This window comes from Epinephelus fuscoguttatus, linkage group LG14, assembly GCF_011397635.1.
Source record: "Epinephelus fuscoguttatus linkage group LG14, E.fuscoguttatus.final_Chr_v1".
Taxonomy (NCBI): Eukaryota; Metazoa; Chordata; class Actinopteri; order Perciformes; family Serranidae; genus Epinephelus; species Epinephelus fuscoguttatus.
In genome coordinates this window covers 25,795,566-25,818,632 of record NC_064765.1, presented here as the reverse complement: position 1 = coordinate 25,818,632, position 23,067 = coordinate 25,795,566, and the positions used below count along the sequence as shown (strand labels likewise).

Below are 23,067 nucleotides of genomic sequence, written 5' to 3'. Positions count from 1 at the left end.
AATTATCTCACACTATACACAGTCTAAGGCAGAGTGAATTGTGCCTCCTTGTTTCACCAATATGTGACCTGAAGCAACAATTAGGCGTTAGAAAAATATGCTCATCACTTCCCCTATAGTCATCATCATTACTATGGTCATCATTACCTCCACCACTGGCATCTTCGTTGTCATCATCGCATTTGTTCCCACCACCACCAGTCATCATCATTATCACGGCCATCCTCAGCACAACTCTCATCCCCAAATCCTTCTCTTCCCACCGCCCCCCCCCGTCCCCTCCTCCCCTCCATCCCTCTTTCATCCACAGCTCCCTCTGTTGATCAAATGCATCTGATCTCATCAAAGCAGACCCTCTGCTCATTCAAGTCCCAACAGACACCCCAGCTTCTTTACTAAGCACTATTTTACATTCATGTTTGAATACCACTGATGGGATAGCATATCTTGTAGACTTTGGTTTTGTGTGGTCCTACACTGCAGCCTGGGGTTGATTTTTTTTTCTTTTTTTATTTCATTATCATTTCAGACAGACTTCTCTTTGACAAAGTAAAACCAACCAAGGAAATTAAAGAATGTAGCCTTTTATTCAAATAAGACCCTAATGAAGAATGGCTTTAATATTCATAGTATTCATATTACATTCCTATGGAAACTTAGTGAGTTTATAGTGACCTAATCGTACTGAATGGCATTTTTTTTATCTGCTATTACACCCGTGAAATATTATATAGTTTATAGTTTGTGATATTTCCATGGTTTCCCTGCTATGACACGATTGCAATGGTTCTTTTGTTGAAGGGGAGCATTACTCCTTTTCAGGCTGAAAAGAAGTGATTGAGGCGCATAGTGGATGAACTCTGGTACAGATATTACAACATTATAGCTGCTATAAAGTGTGATTACATTCTTATTCCGATGGCAACATTATTGCGCACAGCTTGTGGTTGCGTGTCCGACTCCTGTCAGAGCTGCAGAGAACTGGCTTGAGCCGAGGGACAGAGAGGCTGGGAAGAGGGAAAATCCGATCTGGATAACTGCGTGTAGAAACTCACTCGGGCAAAGTTAACATCTGCTGGTGTGGTTATGTGAAGGATCCGTGTGGACGGGAGGAGCAGTGTCTGTGCGTAAATTGGAGATGCCCGATGTGTCAGGTTATTGTTTGTTAGAGAGTATTGTGCACTTTAAACTCAAGAGAAGGAGTCATTCCTTGACCGCCTGAGAGGTGGAATTACCAAAAGAAATCTGGATGGTATAATGACAGTAAGAAAACGTATGCTGTGTAAAACTACAGCCACCATCAGTGAATGTTTTTTAATTGTTTAATCAGCCGTCAAAGCCTCGTTAAAGACAGAAACATCAAAATGCAGCGTGCGTAATGGCTCGCTACTCCAGTCCGGATTTTCCATGCGAGGCGCGCCGGAGCCCTGGAGGTGGATAAGCTGGTAGAGCCCGCTCTCTCTCATGCCATGCTGGGCCACAAGGGCTCCGGGAGACGCTGCTACATATTACCGAGAACCGGGATGGAGGAGAGGCGGAGGGGGGAAGAGAAAAAGTTTCGTTTAAACCTGCCAGAGAAACTTTCAACATGAAGCCTCACTGACGCACCGTTTCACCACCACCACAGCAACACCAGCGCTAGAACAAAGCTTGCTTTTTCACTGAATATATTTTTCTCCTCCCAGCTTGTGTTTTTCTTCCCTCTTGTATTATTCTCTGTGTGCAAGGCTGGTCGGGGCTTGCTGTCACTGCGCGCTGAGATGTTGGAGTGACCATGGCTGCGCAAGTTGCATCGGCTCCGACCAGAACTAATAACAAAAATAAGAAATTATCCAGCGGTTTGGGTCCGGAGCTCAATTCGGGGAAATCCGGAGGAGGAGGAGGGACCGTACAACGGACTGGACCGATGCTGGGTGCCGGAGATGGGACTCTGAATAATGTAGACCATCACCGCCGAAACGAGCTCAACATGGTTCATTCAACTTCCACGACTCACAACGCTTCGGACGGCCACGACAAGGATGGGAATAACCTCACGTCCGCCACGGCTTCGACTAATTCAACCACTTCCTCGATGGAAGCGGGTTTGATCGCGAATCACAAGCTGAAATGTGTGGGGAGCGGAGATCCCCCTCAGTCTCAACCGCCGCAGCAGCAGCCGCCGCAATTCGGCCAATTTGCGCCACATCAGCAGCGACAGATCCAAAGTAACAACACCGCCAATAACAACGGCCAGGGGCCCCGTGGGGACCGAGGTATGGATCACCAACACCACGGTGGCAAAGAGAACCTGTTGGGGGGCCAGGGGGAGCCACAGCAGCACATGCCAGGAAAAGGTGAGGGGGAGCTCACCTGTAAACCCACAGAGAGGATGATGGGTACCAGGTATGAACACTCTAACTTGGGGCCAACTAGTAACAACTCTGAGTTTAATAACAACTATTACACTCCAAGGCCCTGTTACGAGCAACATGGCGGACAGCAGCAGCAAAGCAGTGGGATGGGGATAACGCACTCCACGGCACATAACAGCATGGAGAACTCCCACGAAGCAGGGTACCACAACAGCCAGTACAATCAGTACCCGGCGTACCGGGCGGGCTACGGTGGCGGGGCCTACGGGATGATGGGCCCCTCTGGATGCCGGCAACCTGGGAACATGATGATGGGCAGCAACTCTTCAGCAAGCCAGGGCAAGTCACCCCTGGGTGCTGCTTCGGGTGGCTTTCAGAGGTTCCCAGGACAAACTCAGCAGCAGCAGCAGCAGCAGCAGCAGCAGCAGCATCCCTCAGGGGCCACCCCGACCCTCAACCAACTGCTGACGTCCCCGAGCCCCATGATGCGGGGCTATGGCGGTGCATATCAAGACTACGGCGGCTCCACGGCGCAGCAGCAAGCCGGCATGGGCCTGGGGAAAGACGTGGGGCCCCATTATGGTGCCACCTCGGCCCACGGTTGGGGAGCACAGCAAAGAAACCACCCTCATTCAATGAGTACGGGCAACGGAGGGCAAGGCCTCGGCAGGACGCAGGTAAGTTTGGGAAACTTCTCAGTCAGCCGGTGTGCGGCACTGAACCTGGGTTTCTCAGCGCTGGTGTGTCACTCATAATTACCAGGTGGTGTGTGTGTGTGTGTGTGTGTGTGTGTGTGTGTGTGTGTGTGTTGATCACAAATACAGTCAGTGTGCCTCGGACATGGACCATTATATGTGGACCAGAGTGTTGAAGTTTGTAAGTGAATTATACAGCTGTTAATATTTTTTATCAAGGGGTGTTATGTAGAAGAAAGTCAATTAAGTGTGCACAATTCTGACTTGTGTAAACGTTTTAAATATTAGAGCTGCCTGGGCTATAACATGACAGGAAAAGGAAAGAAAACTTGTCGCAAAAATGTTTTTATTTTAAATGTGCTTTATCGATTGGGTTGTTTAATGATCCTCTACAATAATTGATAAGCTATATCAAAGGCTGTGCTTATATCATCCCATTTTCTAAGTTCATATTCTTGTGTACTCTCCGTTTTATTTCATTTTTAGTTTTATTCAGTAGATTAAAAAGCAACATTGATGTTGGGCAGATTCACCTCTCTGCCGACGTGGTGTCAGACACATTGCGAAACGCCCTGTTTAGAGGACGTGTTGTGTTCGAGGCGCTCGTCGAACAAAAGTAAATTATCCCTATAAAAAATGTACATGAATGATCATTATGGGCGCAGATATTTATTATCATGTTATATTTAAGTGATTTAAAAAAAAATCAAACGTACGCCGCGGCCGTGCAAAGACCGTCTGTCCCTCTCCGCGCGCGCTCCGTATCGAGCGGAGCGCTTCTGTGCGCCTCGTTTATTCCCATGCAGCTCACAATTTGAATAGTGGAGGTAAACTGGCTAAAAGCTCTCCGTACTCCCAGCTCACAGTTGACACCCTGTCTGCCATCTGATTGGCTCCCCGTGGCCCCGCTGGGCAGACTGCACTCAGAAAAAAAAGAGGAGGCTTCTTGTAGGGATCCTTGGCCATGGCGCTGTAGTGATGCTGCATTCACGTCTTATGGGAATACTCCAGACTTGGAGGCCGTCCAATGCAATAATTGAAGTTTTATGAAAGTGTAGGCTGCTCCTGATAATAAAAATAATTATTCACATAATTTTTCCACGCTGAAAAGACGTACAAAAACACTTCAATGTCAGCTCGGGATGACAAAAAAGAAATAATGTGGAGTTGTAGTATTGGATTACGTGTTATATGTGAAGGATTTTCCAGTTGTGTTTGTTCTGTTTGATATAAATGTTTCATTTCAAGCAGAATTTAGAGAAAGCCTCCAACATATCTTATAAATGTGATGTTAATGCATTATGGAATAGGGTGTGCATTGACACTTTGAAATCTAAGGAAAATTCACTTTTTCTGGAAACACTTGTATTCCCAGCCACAGTTTTACACAACAGCCCTTGCAAGCTGAGTTCTGTTGGCCACTGCTGCAGCTGGGGGTTGAGTGCCTTGCTCGAGGGCACCTCAGTGGTAACAGCTGAGAGAGGGGAAGAAAGTGTCACTGATTATTCAAGTATTCTCTCCTCTGTTTCTGGGGACTGCACTCAAGGATCCCTGGGTGTCCCCGAAGCCTGTGCTCAAACACTGATGTGTCAGTAGCGTGCAGACCCGCAGCCGGGGGAGGCAGTCGCTGGCAGCTCAGAACTCTGCCCTAACACAGCACAGTGTTTCTCCAGAAGAGCCATTATTCTGCGGTTGTTTTTGATGCACTAAATTATTCGCACTGCTGGGTGGCACATCTGGACGACTGGAGGGTAAGGTGGTTGAGCATAGCTTATACTGTGTGCCTCTCGCAAAACAAAAGCAGTTCATTAGCCTACATTGTTTCAATCAAAGGCAATTTGTGTTGGATGCTGGGGAAATTAAGTGAATGTTTTAGCGTGGGAGGGTTTGCTGCGGTATTGATTGTATCAAATTATGCACCAATAAGGTGGTCAAGAGAAACCTACAGTAATTATTACTGATTGTGTGCAGATTGGATATTAATATTATATATATATATATATATATATATATATTTATATATATATATATATATATATATATCAGACGCCTTAATGAAACTCAGACAGCGTATCAGTCACATGAGCCATATTCTCTACTTGTTTTTTAGTACATATGATTCCAACAAACCGGCCCCCTAAACAAATATTACATTTAACATTATATACTGCAAATGTATTTTTTTCTTCAGTTTCCCACTTCAGGAGTAAGTGCATGTGCGACTGTGTTTTTTCTCGTCTCTACCAACATTTCAGCAGCAGTATATTCACGCTACAAAAGCCCTATGTTTAATTCATATTTGGAGCGGCAGCACTGCTCTCCTGTGCACTGACAGGCTGTGCGAGAAAGGCGAGCGGTGTAGTGCATAATACTGCCTCCAAATTGGCCCCGTGATATGACTGCGCTTCACTTCAGAGTGCGTTTGGTCAGAGCACGCCTCTGTCACCTGTTGGCACAGTTTCCCCTCTTTCAAATTCAATTTCCCTCCCCACTGCCTCTCTTCAGGAGCAAGCTGTGAGCGAAACGAGTGCACCTCATTTACACTGCTGTCTCTTCCCCCCCCCCCCCCCCCACTTGTCTGGCCACTCACCAAAATGAAGACAGAGCCCTACCACTGTGTGTGTGTGTGTGTGTGTGTGTGTGTGTGTGTTTGTTGTGTATGTGCGCACACATCAGAGATATGTGAGATATGTTATTTAGAGGTGTGTGCATGAACCTGCTCTCTTATCAAAATGACATTGTCCTAGTTTTTCCGATTACCGTGGCCTACTTGATTGAGGGATAACAGAACAATATTCAGCGTTCAGTTTGTGACCTATGCGTAAATGTGTGTGTGCATGTTTGTCAACACATCAGCTGCTTTCAATCCAGGCCGCTCCTGCTCAATGTGTTTTTTTCCCCGGTGCTTATGTGCAGTGTGTACGTATAGCAGTAATACAACAGCATATGTGCAATCCTAATGACTTACGTCGACATCATAAACGTAACAGCATATTGTGTCTCAACCTGTATGCGTAACAAGAATCTGTCTGCTATTCACTAATCAGAACACACACACAACACACACAGAGAACAATAAAAGTAATTAGTAGATAATAATGAGGACCTAGGAAGTTGGAAATAGTGTTGTTGCTTAGATAATTGCAGCAGCAACTCATTTAAAATCTGACCTAATAAAAGAAAAATGAATGGTTATCTACAGTTTCCACTAATTTATCGCTATTATGCTCCGTGTTTTTGCCTTTGTTTTTTTAGAATTGAAATCAAAGCTCGGTAGTTCTCCATATCAAAGACTAGACCCAATCCCATCCTTGGTAATGTGCTTACCTTGAAATGATTCCTGCTCGCAGTGCTCTCCAGTGCATACTGTTTACATTTCTCTCTTATGAATTATTAGTGTGATACGAACAAAGACTTTATAATAGGAGCAATGCATCAATGTCACATTGTATTATGCGGCTATCTCAGGGAGCCTTGTGCATAGTGATGGGCCTGACTGTGGCTGCTGGAATTTAATTTATGGTACATGTTCTGCATCGGACAGACAGCCCATGGGGTCTGGGCAGGAAATGGGCACGCAAGTGTGTGTTTGGGTGCTTCTTTTTTTTTCTGGGTGTGTGTTTAGATTTTCTGTGTATGTCCTTGAGTGTGTGTCTCTTCTCTCTGTCTCTCTGTTTGTGTATGTGTGTATGTGCGTGTGTGCAGGCGGGAGAAGGCGAAAGCCCCTTCGTCAGCACTAAGCAGTCCAACTTCAACCCCGCCCCTCTCGCAGTGTCTCACTCTCTCCCTCCATCTCTCGCTCTCTGGTCCCTCCCGTCAGTCGTTTGTTTATGTTGGTTTGTTTACATCTCTGTCTTGGCTAGCCAGCGCAGTGCTGATTAGCAACACTAGAGTGAAATTTTAATTTGCTCTGTTGCGTCCGATAAGGGCCCCGCGCAGCGTTTTTCATCTTCCTTGGATGAAACACAGAGACTGCTTAGGTAATTGGCAGGCCGGGGTTATCCCTGGTCTGCATGCGGTTTCCACAAAACGCCAATTAATTCTGATTTTTAGAAATAATATGAATTTAAAAAACAGACTGTCCAGTTGCATCACTGGACGTAAGCTTATGTATTATTTGAGGGCTTAATAAAATAATTGTAGTTTTTTTTTCCGTCTGGTTCCACTACACACTCACAACATACCCTGGAGTTAAAGGTTGATGTGTAAACGCCCTGAAGAAAGGATTTAATTACTGCGAGCGGCCGTTGATTTGGTGTCAGCTGTTTCTCAGCTCTGTCTCATCCGAACTGCCGGTGTCAGGAGGGAGCAGAAAAATCTAAACCAGAGCAATTTAGGGGAAGAAAGTTAATTGTGCATATGGGAGAATTTGACTTTTCTGTGTGGATGAAGTAGTCTGATGCTTTCTCGATTTGATTTGATAGTCATTTCAATTTAATTTCTCAACCTTGTTCAGCCTCTGTCAGCAGTGGTGGATTCTACGCGATGGCCATGTCTGAAAGCTATAGGCGTCCTCTGGCATTCTGGGATTTGAAGGATTTATCACAAGTCTGGTATGGAGTTAGATGCTGTGCCTTATAGGTATCACCACTGTTTCCTCTCTGTTTCTCAAGTAGCCGAATGGACTTTACAGCAATGATTTAATCAAAAACAAAGAATACTTTAGAAATGTCACAGCAAACAGATTTCAAATTACCATTGGATCTTTTTCTCTCATCTGTCAGCTGAGCCGAAGTGAATACACAGTACATTTTGTACACAGTTTCCAAAAAAAAAAAGCGAAGTCCTTCAGCAATTTAATAGTATTTGTTATTGTTCTTTTGTGCCTGCTATGCAGCCTGAACACTGAAACAAAGGGAAGCTTTTGTCAGTATTATAATGATCATGTAATCACAACTTCTGCATGGGCACAATTATGAGATTTTTGTGTGTTCTGCTCTTGCAATTGTTTATCCAGCCAGTGCATTCCCCATTGAAAAATACATCACAGATTTTTTTTACAAGAAAAAAAAATCTTGTGTTTGTAATTTCATCAGGGTTTTTTGTATTTTTATTGAATTTTATTTTTTCTGCCCTGTTTCAATAGTTTATGATTTCCATAAATGTATTTGCATTGAGACTTGGCCGATGCCTTTTTGTGTAAACAGAGGGAGTATAGGAAGGCCACAGATGTGGAAATGTAGGCGATATTTGAAGGGAGTCACATGGAGGGCTGCTGACTTCTGAGGAATGGGCCTGACCGAGTTCACAGAGACAGAGAGGGAGAGAGAATCAGTATCTGAACTCTGGCAAATGTCAGCATAGTTAAAATCCTCTCCCACGGGATCTCACCCTGCCTCAGCCTTGTGAATGTTGCAAGGAAAAAGAAGTATTTACGAGTCGTTGGCCTCACACTCACAAATATATTGGGTTTCCTCCCTATAGTAGCGTGTGTGTGCGGTTGGCAGTGTGCCATGTCTCGTGGCAGTGGGTGCTGTGGTGGCACCCCAGACCCCCCACCCACCCACTCCTCCACCCTGACCTTCACATATGCTAATTAGCCACGTGCAGCTGCTGAAAGGAAGGACCCCCTCCTCCTCCTCTATTCCAGAGGGGGGAGATTTTTCTTTCTTTCTTTCTTTCTTTCTTTCTTTCTTTGTCTTCCTCTCTGTCTCTCTGGGGTTATTTCTCTGTGTATTTGCAAAGTAAATGTACAGCAGTTAACTATATACTTACTGAACAGATGGTACCATACAGTTTGCTTTTCACTTTCGCAGCCATCTCTTTTTGTTCCCTCTGTGTTTTCTCTCTAAATACGGTCTCTCCTCTTTTATCTGCCTCATGTCCCTGGCTCTCAGTAGCTCGCTAGGTCTCCCAAGGGACCAGCAGTCAGTTCAGAGGTATTTAGACAGCCAACATATCCTATCGAATATTTATACACTATACTGAGCAGATCTGTGGGTCACTTCTGGAACACTGTCCTGCTTACAGTAACGGCTGCCTCCACTTCCCTTCCCTCCCCTCTGGCCAACAGAAGAGGAAATGGGAAACATACGGGTCCGTCCCTCTAGAAATGAGTAATTTTGTGATTGCAGCAATTAATGCAAATTCAAAGAGTCAGCGTGACATTTTTAAGATCCAACCAAGCTCTGCATCTCCTTCCTCTTTGGATAATAAAACGGATGGTCCGATAGTACAGCTGGACAAATAGAAAAGAGGGCAGGATAACTGGCAGATAATCATGGGAGTTTTTTTTATTTATTTATGAGAATGAGTACTTTATATTTCATTGAAAATGTAGAATTTCTATTACCTTGAACTTTTGACCAAATAATCTGCTTATAACAAAACGAGCAAGCTGTCACAGAAATGTTGACATTCTACCATAGAAGCCCATGTGTAATCCATATAGTGTGTGTGTGTGTGACTTAACAAGCCTGTGAGAAAATCATCATCATCATTATCATCATCATCATCGCCATCACCATCTCCATCACCATCATCCGTCACTTTACACATCAAAGCCTCTGCACTCGTGTCTGTTTCCAGACTGTAGACTGTGCACTCCAGTCACACGTCTTGCTGTTTGGTTTGAGTTGATCCTAATCAGCGCTGGCACAGTGGGACCATTTGCTCAGCTAAAAGAAGAAGAAGAAAAAAAAAGGATACAACCAAACAGCACCAGCAAGGCGCTGTCTGTCGTTTGTGAAGCACAGAGAGACAAAAATAGAAAAACGATGGGACACGGACGACGCGGCGAGTTTCTGTTGATGGGTTTTGTCTGTTTCTTCAGGTCGTTTCTTTTGCTCTCCGAGTTCCACTTTTTTTTTGTCCTTTTCTGTCGCACATACACACACGCATGCACACGCACTCACACACGCACTTTCTCCTCCCTCTTAAACATACACTTAAGTGTCTTTTGTGTTGATGGTCAACCATGTATTTTCCCAGCCACAACATGTTCCTTTCATCTTTTTCCTTTCTTACCAAACCTAAGATTGTCCATTACAGCTCACTGCGTGTGTGTGTGTGTGTGTGTGTGTGTGTGTGTGTGAGTGAGACAGAGAGGGAGAGAAAGAGCGAACACATCTGGTGTGTGGACATATTGGTGATTTATAGACACCGATCACAACAGGACACTCTCGGTCACTCCTGGCTGAACGCTACCTAATTTAGATCAATTTTATCTCAGCAATTTAGGAAGCAACTTCACACCACATCCTCCTCCTCCCCCACATATGCACAACGGACACACACACACACACACACACACACACACATTTTAGACTGTACACTGGAGATACTGTATGTTGAAGAAGATGTTATGTAAGAAATTTGGTTTGTCCGTGATGTATTGCAGTGGGTGTGGAGTACAGATATTTAGTCCTGGTATTTCTCTCATTTTCTTGCATTACGCACCCCACTGATATGGTCAGACTTGTTTTCTACATTCCAGCCACTCCTTTGACACAAACCGGATGAACTGGATCAGATATTGACAACACAAGTGAACTTTATGTTGAAGTTTAAATGTCTTATTTCTTTAAGATGTTAATTCCTTCAAAGGATATCAATACAGTTGGCAAGAGCAGATGTTTGCTGTTCACAGTTAATCTCCCTGTGCAACTGTGCCTGTGTGTTTCTGTGTGTGTGTCTGTGTGTTTCTAAGTGTGTGCACGTGGGTGCGTCTCCCTACTCAATGAACATCCATAGTTACTGTTGGCTAAACATGCAAAGGTTACTGTAATGTCAGACACATGCCAGAGGGGAGTGTGGAATACCACATTAACATAATCCATAGACAACTGTCCCATTTACAAACATCGCCGTGCCGGGCTGATCGCCACAGCGCTGCAGGAGCACATGACTGCTCTTGCTTCTGCTACGCTGCATGAGACCGAGGAGGAACTACAAAACAATGGCACTTCTCTGACTGAGAGACTTTTCCCGGGGAAAATGGCTGGTTGTCAGATTTTGGCATGACTCGCCAGGACAAATTATGATGCTTGAACCCGAACCATTCCTCTGCTCTACCCTAGGCAAAGGCTGACAGCTTACATTGCTCACACAGTTACAAAATGTGGAGGTATTGTTGTCTTGTCTGACCTGCTGGCCTCTGGGTGCATGTGTCAACAGTTTGTTGTGTACTGTGAGAACTTCTAATAATTCAGTGGTAGAGACTTGATTTGGTAACAATTGGTTGGAATCAGACTGATAAAGACTCTTCTGTGGGAGGTTTCCTTTTCCTCATGAGAAGGTTGGGGTTAAATTTTGCTCTAAAGTCTAAACAGATTCACTCCAGTGTTAGTATGGGAATATGAGAATAGCTTTCTTGGGTCTTTAGGATCAAAACATCCACCATTTTGCACTAAATGCAGTTTCATTTGTTGGTTTTCTTACACAGTGAGGCCAACTTTTCCAGCAGTGCCTCTGCCTCGTTTCAAGACTCACTATAGAAATGAATACAAAGCAAGCGTTGGACTAATATTTAAAGCATTCAGTGTTAATTAGATGTTTTATGGTAGTTGAGGCGGCTAACATGTTGCCCTCTCACCCGCTGGGGCTGGAGTCTGTGCTGACAGTCGGAGTGATTGTTTTGATAATTATGTGTGCATAAGCCGGAGAAGAGGCTCTTACTGCATTTCTGAAAAATACATTTTCATATTTACAGCTCGGTCTGACTGTGTGAGTCTGCGCTTTCAGCGTTGTTTTGAGGGATCCATTGTTTTCACTCGCATAACCGGTATTTTAATTAGTCTGTCTTTGGAAATTCCCTGTGTGTGTTGTGGTTTTGCGTTGGACACTGCAGACTCCCACAGCTCCCAGACATTTCTCAACATTTTTTTTTTTTTTTTTTTACACATTGGCTCTGTTCCAGCAGCAGAGTCATGTGTTGAAACTTCAGCAATTCCACATTTTCTCATCTGTATTTTTAAAGCATAAACAGCCTCGCCATCTCTCTCTGCTGTTCTCTCTTTTTTCCAAGTCGCTGTCTTTCTGTCTTTTGGATGCTAGTTGCGGGTGACCTTGGCTGGTGACTACAGTGCCTACTCATTAAGTAGTAAAGATGAATGGTTCCATTATAGCAGGGGGAAAAAACGAGCGGGGCCAATTAGTGGTAATTAACAGCGGAGAGGGCGAGGCGCTCTGGAGGGCACCCTGACCCGGACTCTGGAGGGGGCAGAGGGGAGCAGGGGGCGTGTGTGGAAGAGATTTAGGTATATATGTGCAGAAAAGTGTTTTGTGGATGATTATTGTGGGTGTGTGTATTGATGTCATGGAAGAGCGTGTGTTTTTCTGTGTGTGAGTGAAGCGGTTATAGTTGTGTGATCAATGTATATGAGGATGTGCTTAGATATGTGTACATCCATGTAATAGAGATAGTATGTAAATAGGGGAATGTGTGTGTACATGTGTAACCAGTGTTATGGGAGTGTGCTTGTGTAAGAATAAGTGTGGTTTGTGGGTGTTTATATGATGTTTAAGATGTGTGTATGTTATGTAGTTATGTACATTGTAGGGCAAAGCTGTAGGTGTGTGGCCTCACAGACATTCCTGCGTGCTGACAGATGGGAAAATCACAGGGGGATTGGGCACGTTGGAGCATTTAGAGGTGATGGAGGTCAACAGCCGGCAACACCTCTCTCTGACTTTTGACCCCTGATGTGATGTCACTCCCCCTCCCGCAGCTTGTCGGTGTGGCCAGGGAGCTCGTTAGGCAAAGGTCTGCGAATAAAAGGCCCTGAAATGCCAAGCCAATATCGCATCAGCGCTAATGAACATTTTGTGATGATTTTTGTTCTTAATTGGGGATTTTATATTTGTGCTGATCTGCAGTATTTTAGCATCTCAGCATCAAGGAGAAACTCAAGGTTGTTCACAGAGAGACTCTCTTACTCTTCCCTCTGTCTCTCATTCTCAGTGGCTGCGCTTGATTTATTCACCCCGCCTACCTCCCCGTTTTTTATCAGTTCTTGGGTGAAATTGTCACAGCCGTGTAATCCTTTGGGTGCCACTAGCTGAGAGTCTTATACGTGAGCACGCACTCTGAGAGATGGGTGCTTGTAATGGTATTGGCGGCAGGGTGTCTAAACAGTAGGTAGCACCGGGTCTTGTGTCCAACATGGAAATCCTGGCAAGTCAATAAAGCGGTGTTCAATATACCAGGGAACAGGCCTGTGTACTCACTTTAACAGACATGTTAGAATTGGCAGTTGGTGAGAGAGAGCATTTGTAGAGGCTGGAGATTTTTTAAGGTATTTTGCAAAGTGCTGGCAAAGTGCTGCTTTCAGGGCCCCTGAAATTGCAATTCCTGGTAAATGGATGGTTTGAGGAGTATACAATGTATTAGAAGTCAATTGTGCATGGGAGGGCCTATTTTCCATATCGCTAGTTGAACAAGTGTGTCTGTGTGTGTGTGTGTGTGTGTGTGTGTGTGTGTGTGTGTGTGTGTGTGTGTAGCTGTTGCATCTCTGCCTCCGTGGCACACACACGCAAACACATTGACTGCACATGCCCCCGCTCCATCTATTCCCCTGTTGCTCCAGCGTCTCTCGGCTCCGTCATGTGCAGGTTTGTCTGTATGGTGGGGTTGGGGGGGGTCACTGTGGGGGCCGCGACGTACATCAGAAACCATTACCCATAATGGCCTCTTTCCCCCACACCCCTCATATCCATTCCCTTTCCCTCTTCTGACATTTATTTTATGACTGCTTACATATCAAATATTTAAATAAACAGAATCGGGGGCTTCGGCTGAGGTTTGCCCGGGGGTGACGGGGGGAGTTGCGGCAGAGGGAGAAAGGGGATGGATGATGACATTCATTTCCGAAACGAGGAAAGAAAAAAAAAAACAGGGTTGGGTGGAGGGGTAGTAGTGGTGAAGGGTGGGAGGAAAAGCAGCCGCGGCGGAGAGGAAGGGGGGAGAAAAAAATGCTTCGCTTGGCTCCAATCAAAGCGGGCGGAGGAGGGCGGCGTGTTTTTTCGCTTACGCCTGGCAGCAGCGGTGACAGACGGTTGTGTATGCGAACGTGTGTGCGGCTGCGAGTGTTTATGTGCATGTGCACGTTGTCGTGGGGCTCATCCGTCAGCATTTCCTGGGGACGCGGGAGGACGTGGGAGAAGGCCCTTGTGGCTCGTAAAAAAGCAGCCCGCCGTACTGAAGCAATATCAATTGCGCGGCAACCGCCAAGGAGATCAGAGCACGACGCAAAGTAACAAAGGGAAAAAAAACAACAAGAAAAGAAACAAAGTGTAACACAGCAATGAGAGGAGGGGGAAAAAAGGAAGGACAGAGGGAGGAAGTGAAGGTGAGGATTAGGAAGATTTATCTCCTTTTCCTCAGGAGAGGAAGATGGAGAGAAGGCGGAGGAAGAGTGTGAAGGGGAGAGGTAGAGAATGAAGGGGATAAAGAGAAAGGTGTATAGATATATGTAGAGAGACAGAGTGGTTCTGGGGTGCAGGCGGCCAGTCTTGTGCTGGCTGGCGTCGGTGGGAGGCCCATTACTGTCAGGCTAATCTTAAAATAATTAATTGCGAAGTCGACGCTTTTTAAAGAGTATTGTAATTGAATCCTAAATTAGGCCTGGGAAAGGGGACGCGTCCTGCTTTGCTGCAAGTCTGTTCCCATTCTCCAGTCATACACACACACCCACACACACATCAGTGGGTTTTGGGCGCAGGCTTGCAGAAGGAAAAAAAAGACAACAGGCGAAGGAAATGCTAATGAAATGCATATTTGGGGAGAAAGGGGCCATCTATAATTTAGCTGTGCTCTTTGAATGTGAATGATGTGTGTGCAAGCGCTGTGATTTATTTTTGTTGTGCAGAGGGATAATTCTGTCAGAGTAGGCTTTTATTCTTGTAAACAAATGTGGGGAAAAGAGCAGAATAAAAGTGGAGTAATAAAGTAAACAGAATGGTATGAATACATTTAGCTACTGGCATGAATAATTTGTATAGGGGATGGAGGGGTTTGATGAAAGAGAGATGACAGATATGAGAGCTGTGATATTGCCTGATGAAATTTTGGGTTGGCCTCCGATTCACTATTTTCTGCCACTTATTTTCATTTTGTGTTTTTTTTTTTCTCATGGATTAGTTCTGTGTATCTCTCTTTTTCCCACACCCGCACAAGTAGGTAGAGTGTAGCTGCGCACACACCCGACATGCACCTTATAACCCCTCAAGTCCTCACGGGCCCTTTTGCACTAGCCTCCGCACTGAGGCTCCGCTCAAAATGAGCAGCTCAATGTGCTTTCACTTACACATGCTGCTGCCCACATGGCTCCTCATGGATGACCCCTGCAAAAGTATAAGGTATAGAACTTTCTGGATCAAAGCTCCGGGAAAAAGGGTCTGCCCTCCATAAATGTCGGCCCTGCTCCATAACTCTGGCAGGAGCCAGGGAAGAAAGATGGCACAGGGTGCGAGGTCAGAGAGACAGTTCTGCGAGGCAATAATGGAAACGAGGCAGTCAACAGATGCCTTTTGTAAAAGCTAAATGTAGAGAAACTTAAAAGGAAATGTCCTTCATTTTACATTATATGTGTGTATAGAATCATGATAATGGTTTCAGATACAATGTGCTCAGCGTTGACCAGCGCAGTCGCCAGAACAAAAGAGTTGGCCTTGTACATTTAAGCAAACCATAGATACATTACATTTGTACGTTTAATATGTATCATATCAACTTTCTAAAGCAACATTGTATATAAGATGACTTTTCGGGAGGTGGAGGTGGAGGGGATGGGGACGCGTCAAGCTGCACACCAGTGTTCGAGGCAAACAAACAACTGCACTGGTAGTTTTTACCAAGTCGTTGCGTTTCCAGCGTTTTTGTAGTCACCTATTATTGTATTGTTTTACCAGGGATAGTGTCACAAAAAACATGCTGTTTACCAAGCCTTCACTGCATCTTCTGCTGTAATAGTGCCACCAAACGTGGTTGTTTTTACTAAGAAATCACTGCATTTCCAGGTAAAAAAGAGAATTTTAAGACAGAACATGATCATTTCCAAACCCTAACCAAGTTGTTTTTGTGCTTAAACATGACCACACGTTAACCACAACGTCTAAAGAAGTTGATGTGTCCACAACATAATAACATACAAATGTAATGTATCTGTGGTTTGCAGAAACATACAGTGCCAATATGTATTCTGGCGACTGGGTTGTTTCGACCCACAGAGATTACTGGATTAAGTAAAGATAGGAGTCGTAGTAAGTCAGATTCCCTTTATGCTGTACTGTGCCTCAATCTCACCTTCACACACACACACACACACACACACACACACTTACACAAGAACCAGTCGGGCCGCTCCACCAACATGTTGGCCCTTGCTATAGTTCACCCCACTGGGCTAGGCTGTGCACTTCAGGTTCAGCTTTATTGTCATCTGTATTAAAATCCTTGTCAGAAATGAAATACAATGAAATTCTTCAGCTCTGGCACAAGAATCTGGCGGCATCTGTATGACAAATCAAACGTTCCTCATGCTGTTTTCCAAATGTTTGAAACCTATTCAACTCCTATTTGGCCCAGATCTGACAGCTATAAACTTGGCTCAGAACATCCCATTTTCTCCTGGCTGACTGGGATGAATAACAGCAGAGCGGACAATATTGTGGTCTAGCTGAGCACGGCTGACTCTTCTGTCTCTGTGATCCCTCTATCAATAAGGAACACAGGCCTGTCAGAAGGCCTGCCAACTGTCTGGCTGTCCACGCAGCCTGCTCTCTACGCAACATCTGGACACAGATGGTACGCACTGATCACACACTCACACAAACACACGCATACCCACACACACAAAATACTTACACACATGTTTTAGCGATACTGGCAGACATTCACAGACATGCTGTGTACTTACAGTTGATTATTACACTGATGGGTGTTTGTGTGTGTGTGTGTGTGTGTGCGTGTGTGTGTGTGTGTGTGTACGTCCATACATCCACTCACAAACACAGTTAGCTCGCATATTGTTTTCAAAATCACTTTAACTTGCACTCATATTCTTTAAAATCATACATACACTGGTTCACATGAAAATCGCATGTGGGTGAAATACACGCAGACACACACCCACCTTTCACAGAATCGGACACATGGTGAAATGTGTGTTTTGCAGCCAAAGGATCTGTGGCCCCTGGGAAATATGTGCATCCCTTTAATATGTCTGGCCTTTAATAAAAACCTGAACATAAAAGGTCGGTCAAGGTTCGGCGTGTAAAACAACTCACAATCAGGGTGCTTTTCTGGCCATGGAGTGGCTCGCTCTGATCTAGATACAGTCTTACTCAAAGCTGAATTAATAGCAGATTTAGCTTTTGTGTCTTTTCTCGTATAGCGACGAAAATTCAAAGATGAAAATGAAAAAGAATTAAAAAGGGTTGGATACTCTACAGGAGATGTATATAGGCACAGTCACTTCCAGCGTGATCATGTCCAAATCTAATTATGGGCCCTTTAGTAGCAAATATCACTCAATTTTCTCAGTCATATGTTATTCATATGGTCTGGCACATTCAGTCCACTGTAAACATAGCTGCCCTGAGGCATAGCAATAATGGGAGTGAATGGTGGAGTTAAGTGTGAGTCAGAGGTGTGCATGTGCAGTCAGGCCATGCATCAGGGCTCCCACAGGCTCTCATTGATCGACCCGGCTCCCCCACCTCATGTTCCCAGCCAGCTTCGGTGATTGATTCCCAGTCAGGGCCCTGGAGATGGGAGGCCTGGCCCGGACTCACAGAGCCTGGGGCCTCCCAGAGGGTGACCTGGAGGGGCTGCAGTGGGGGGAGGGAAGCCTATTTCCAGGGCCCCTGGCCCAGGTCGAGGAGCCCATTTCTGGGGGAAGCCTTCACAGCGGGGTGGAAGTGGAGTGGAGGCTCACATTCATTACACAAGAAAATCAAGGCCACGTCTGCCACTGCTGCCATTATATTGAGGTGTGGGGAAAAACAAGGTGGGGTGTGTGTTTGAGTGCATGTGTGCAAAAGGTGAAGAGATATTCTTGCATAGACGTTTGAGAGAGGAAGAACTGTACCGTTCTTATTACACAATCTGTCATAACCACACACACACACACACACACACACGCTGTTCTATTACCACTGAAAGCTGGAATAAATGTTCTGGTTCCACTTACAATGTTCAAGCCTCTAACCTGCTGTGTTCCCATTCACACTGAACAGCGCCGCCGCTGTGCGTCAACAAGCCCCTCTACATGTCACTCCGCGACGGTAAAGTGACATAAAGTAAAGCAGAGGGGGGAAAAAATGATATGAAAATCAATTTTTTTCTAATTAACTTTGTAAATTTCCCGCTGAGCTATCAGACGTGGGGGCCTGGCGTGTCGTGCCGAGTCCGATAATGAAATCAATTTGGTTCAAATTGTTTCAGGTGACTTTTAATGAGTATCTAATATCCGCCTGAGGAAGGAAGGTCAGGATATCTGTTTGTTATTTGTGTTTTTGTTTTTAAGTGATGGATTACCCGCAGGAGGAGCATGGATGGTTTCACCCTGGAGGACTGGGCAGTGCTCCAAGACAAACAGCCTGAATGTAAATCCTTGTTTTTAGTGGGGAGCCTCTTTAACTGCACCACGGGTATGACCTAGTTTGACAACTTGCTTTTTATAGATACAATATTGTTACTATTTATTAATACCTTGATGAAAGACATTTTTGTCATTGGAATACACCTGTGTTTCCAAAAAAAAAAAATCAAGGTGGAAAGGTGGGAAAGAGCTTAATAGCAGGGATGTGGGCTTATTGTGGTCTTGCTTTAGATGGAGCTTTTGCATTCATAATTTACTCTGCTCTCTCTCCCTCAATGGCCAGCCTCCCAGCCTGAGGAGCTCGTTAAGCTTTGCCTTACAGGGAAGACTAATGGATGGCAGAGAAAGCCCCCTCAGGACCCTTTAGCATCGTTTCTGTTGGTCTGCTCGCTTAGTATTCACTTATGTATTTTCACCCTACTCTGAGCACAATATCATGAATAACCATTGCTAATTCATAAACACACTTGGCGATACGGGACCTCGTTCATAATTATCCAAGCTGTAGAAACGCAGTTCCTCTCCAATACCATTCCATTAGCAAAGGTGGTGATTTCCTTGAATAAGGGGGGAATCGAGCCTGCATATTTAATACCAGCATTTCGGCTCGGCTCTGGGAGACGTGGGAAGCGAAAGGGCAGCACATTTACTCAAATAGCCTGTTCTCTCTCTTTGGGGCAGATGGAGTTATTGTTATTTTCCTCCCCCCTGCCCCCCCTCTTTTTTTCTCTCTTTCATTTGGTTGTGTAACAGCATCTCTCCATGGGGTTCTGCGGGCTGGGGAAGTTAGAGAGGAGCACATTCCTCTCGTTCCACCACGGCCCTTAGATGAAATGGGTTTTTTTGCAGCGGCCCTCTGCTGTCCCAGGGTCGCGGCAGGCAGGAAACACATAGGACTGAGAGACAAGAAAAGACCGGGAATGTAGCAAGGCTCTCCCTCCTCCACATCATAAACAGATTCTATGAAAATAGGCAAGCAGCGCTGCGAGAGGTGCCTTCCCTATTTCCTGAAAGCATTTAATTTGCATCGGTTTCAAAGCAATACTTGTACCAGTCTTACCTAGAGGCTTTTCAATGGATTTTCTACCCAGCAAGAAACTTTTTCAAGGGGAAACACTGCTGATTTGTAGCAAAGTTTGTCAGATGATTTAAAAACACATGCTCAGCACATGAAAAAAACGTGTTAGAAGAGAAGAGAATGAAGAATTTTGATCTCTGACCAGACTTGAAAAACACAACAAAATGTCCCCTGGAAAAAAAAAAAAAAAACCCTTTTTGCTGTAACTAGAACCTGTGCAGGTTTATCTTTTTTATCCTTGAGCCTACTCCTTGTTATACAGTGGAAATCTGAATGAATTCTGTCTTGGAAAACTGCATCCTGGCAGGAGATTTGACTGGCAAATTTGCAGTCTGTGTTCCTCCACACGTGTTTCCTCTACTGTTTGCAGACGATTGCATTTTATTTGTTTTCATTCTCTAATGGCGTGTCGCAGGCATGTCAGCCGCATCTCGTTTTGTCATTGAGGTTTTCTCCTCTTTTTTTCTGTCACTGCTGCTTCTTCAGCTCTTAGTCTTGGGGAAGGAAAAGGGCTGGGGTGACCCCGCGACCCCAATCTCACTTGAGACAGATGAAGCAGCCTCTCTCCTTCTCCTGCTCCCTCCCTTCCCCTCTTCCCTCTTCTCTTCCATCCCCCCTCCTCCCCTCACTTAATGACGTCTTTGTGCTGGCCGTGACGAACCAAACGCTCGGCAACTTTTCCTCATGCACATGGGAGGGGGGGATTGGAAGGAGACGGGTGTGTTTCTGAGTACCCCGATGTGTGTGTGTGAGCATGTGTTTGTGTGTGGTGTAAATATTGGTGTCAAACGCAGAGGGCACACCGATCAACAGCTCCGAGGACGACACAGGAGAGAGAGCAATTATGTGCATTGCGCCAAACACAAAAGCAAGCCGCTCGGCCGCATAACAGCAGCCTCTTATCTGGCTTCTCTCTGTCTGCCTTTCTTTCTCAACTCGCGGCGTCATTGCTAAACATACAGTGTGTACGAATGCGTTTTCTCCTCGTCTCCTTTACGGCTGTCACTCCCTTGCACCTCTCTCTCCTCAGATAATTTCATGCTTCTCTTTGCTAGCCAGCCTTCATGCCTTGCTGCCTGTGCCATCCAGGCATATTGGGCCGAGGAAAGGCAATTTGGCTCTGCCCAGCTCCCCGCGGACCAGTGCTACTCTTCACACTGTCATTCATTACGAGACTTTTTTACTAACAAGGCGTGCGTGCTGAGATGCAGGATGAGATTGTGTTTCGAGACATAATTCACTGAATCTGGTCCTCTTAGCGATGCAGAAGTCACATGGGAACAGCACCATGCACACAGCTCAGCTACTTCACTACACACTCACACAATAAGTTGTGTTTTTAGGATGAGGTAACACGATAGGAGTGATCTGTCGAGGCTAAGTATTGTGTGTTGTTGTCTGTGTTTAGTGTAAGTTAACTTGCTTGAATCCTGGCAGTGAAATGAAGCGATGGAGCGATACTAAAGAGTGATCTATTCCTCATGGAGGCCGGGCAGGGAGGAGTTAACAGTGCGCTGCTCCTCTCCTCTCCGCTTGATGACATCAGTATTGTCTCTGCATCCATGAAATTAATTTTTCTAATCTTAGTCAGCAGGAGCGGGGGAATTTGCACACATTAATATGGAACTCGATCTGTACTCGCCCACTGCTGCAGTCTCTCTTCTCGTCTTTCTCTCTCCCCCTCTCCTCCTCTCCCATCTTTTCTCTTTTCCAGCCTTTCTATTTTTTTGTGTGTGTGTGTTTGAAACAGCAGGCCCAAATGCACAGGGTTTCAAGCCTGAAATGCGGAGCTTTGTTCTGGAGGCCGAGGCATCGCCGGGCCCTGCAGTGTAATAGGAATTGGAGAGTGCTCTGCTGCATGGTATAAATAAAACACATAAAAGACAAGGCCGATTGTCCCAGCAGACCAACCAGCTCTGGCTGCAGCATGTTGATTCTCCAGAGACAGACGCGGCACAGAGGATAAAGAGGATCCGTTGACAATAATTATCCTTATTTGTTTCTCCTCACAAATACACACACAAGGCTAAAATGGATTCATTAGACAGGTATAAAAGAAGGCATTCAGCAGTAGTCCTTCCAAGGAAAAGAGAAGATAATCAATACCAAAAAGGCATCTTGGGGCTAATTTTCATACACAATCAGGTTTGATGCGTTCGGCTGTGGTGATATTTAGAAGCATTTTCACTAGGCACTAATTTGCGCCATGTGAGTGTGGAATAGGTTTTATAATATGATAGTTGAAAAATATGAATCCTGCTATTTCTGCACAGTACATCACACTGAAAACTCAGGAGTATCCAGGCAGCTAGGTACAGTGAGCTTTAGAGCACCAATATACTCACTGTAGCCGCTCATGAGGTGTTTTCTTTTAGGAACTGTTGCCTATCCAGCAGGAAGAAATCTGTTGTTCTAGACAGTATTAAACCACTAGGTGATATAATGGATGATAATAGTTCACTGAACTGCTCCTTTGAGGTTCAAACAATTTCTGAAGTAGCCGTCGCTCAATAAAGCAGCTTGTAGTCCATAAAGAACATATGAAAGGATGCTTTTATTGCAGTGTTGGTTCTGTGAAGACAACCAAGCTGTTTGAATCAGACAAAAACAGGATTTTAGTGGAAACACTACAGCCCTGAAGGCTGCTATCTGGCAACACTGATCCCACTGTATTGTTACTACACCTGCTAAGTGGGTGAGCCTGTCCCTGTCACTGTATCCTCTGTGTGTGTGTGTGTGGATAGTAAATAACTGAAATGAAGGGCTGATGCAGACAGGTGATGATTTGGTCATCTGGTGTGAAGGACAAGGGTAGCAATAGCCACAGGGACACAGTGTGTAAGTGAGTGTGTGTGTATCTGTGTGTATGTAAGCCCTGTTCGAACATGTTCATTCGCCATGGCTGATAAATCAGAGGATTTTTTTATAAAAATAATTCCCGCATTCAAAATGAAATTGGAATAATAACCATTTACCAATATTGTTTTATGTTTGTTTGATCCCAGTGTGTGTCTCATAATCCACATATCCGAGCCTTTTGTGTCGAGCATTTTGTCTCTTTCTGATTAACAACTTAGCACATTAAAGTGAGGAGGAATAAAATCATTTTTTTGCAACATAAAAATGTTGTCGATTGAGCTCAGAAAAGCAATTTAGCAGGTTTCACCCCACAGTAATTTCACCCATGTTCTGTTTTAATGGCTTTGTTTTCCAAAAAAAAAAAAGAAAAAAAAAAAGCTCACGAGAGTCAGAGCGCTGGAGAGGAGTTCATAAATTGAATTTTAAATTTAGCAGTTGAATTACTATTGTCTCCCGTGCCTCCTCCCCCTCCTCCATTGAATGGCATGCCCAGATGAACAAAAGTGAAAAACACATTTGAAGAAAATAAAAAACAATTT

General features: G+C 44.9%; 1 protein-coding gene across 4 annotated transcripts in view; it reads left to right on the top strand.

The window, feature by feature from the left end:
- The first annotated feature begins 1,071 nt into the window (after positions 1–1,071).
- LOC125900793 (AT-rich interactive domain-containing protein 1B-like) overlaps positions 1,072–23,067 on the top strand; it is a 192,208-nt gene continuing 170,212 nt past the window's right edge. For all 4 annotated transcript variants that reach the window (XM_049596018.1, XM_049596019.1, XM_049596017.1 and 1 more), the window contains exon 1: positions 1,072–3,031. In XM_049596018.1, coding sequence (XP_049451975.1) covers positions 1,775–3,031 — 1,257 coding nt within the window. In that variant the 5' untranslated portion in view covers positions 1,072–1,774. The remainder of the gene's footprint in view (positions 3,032–23,067) is intronic.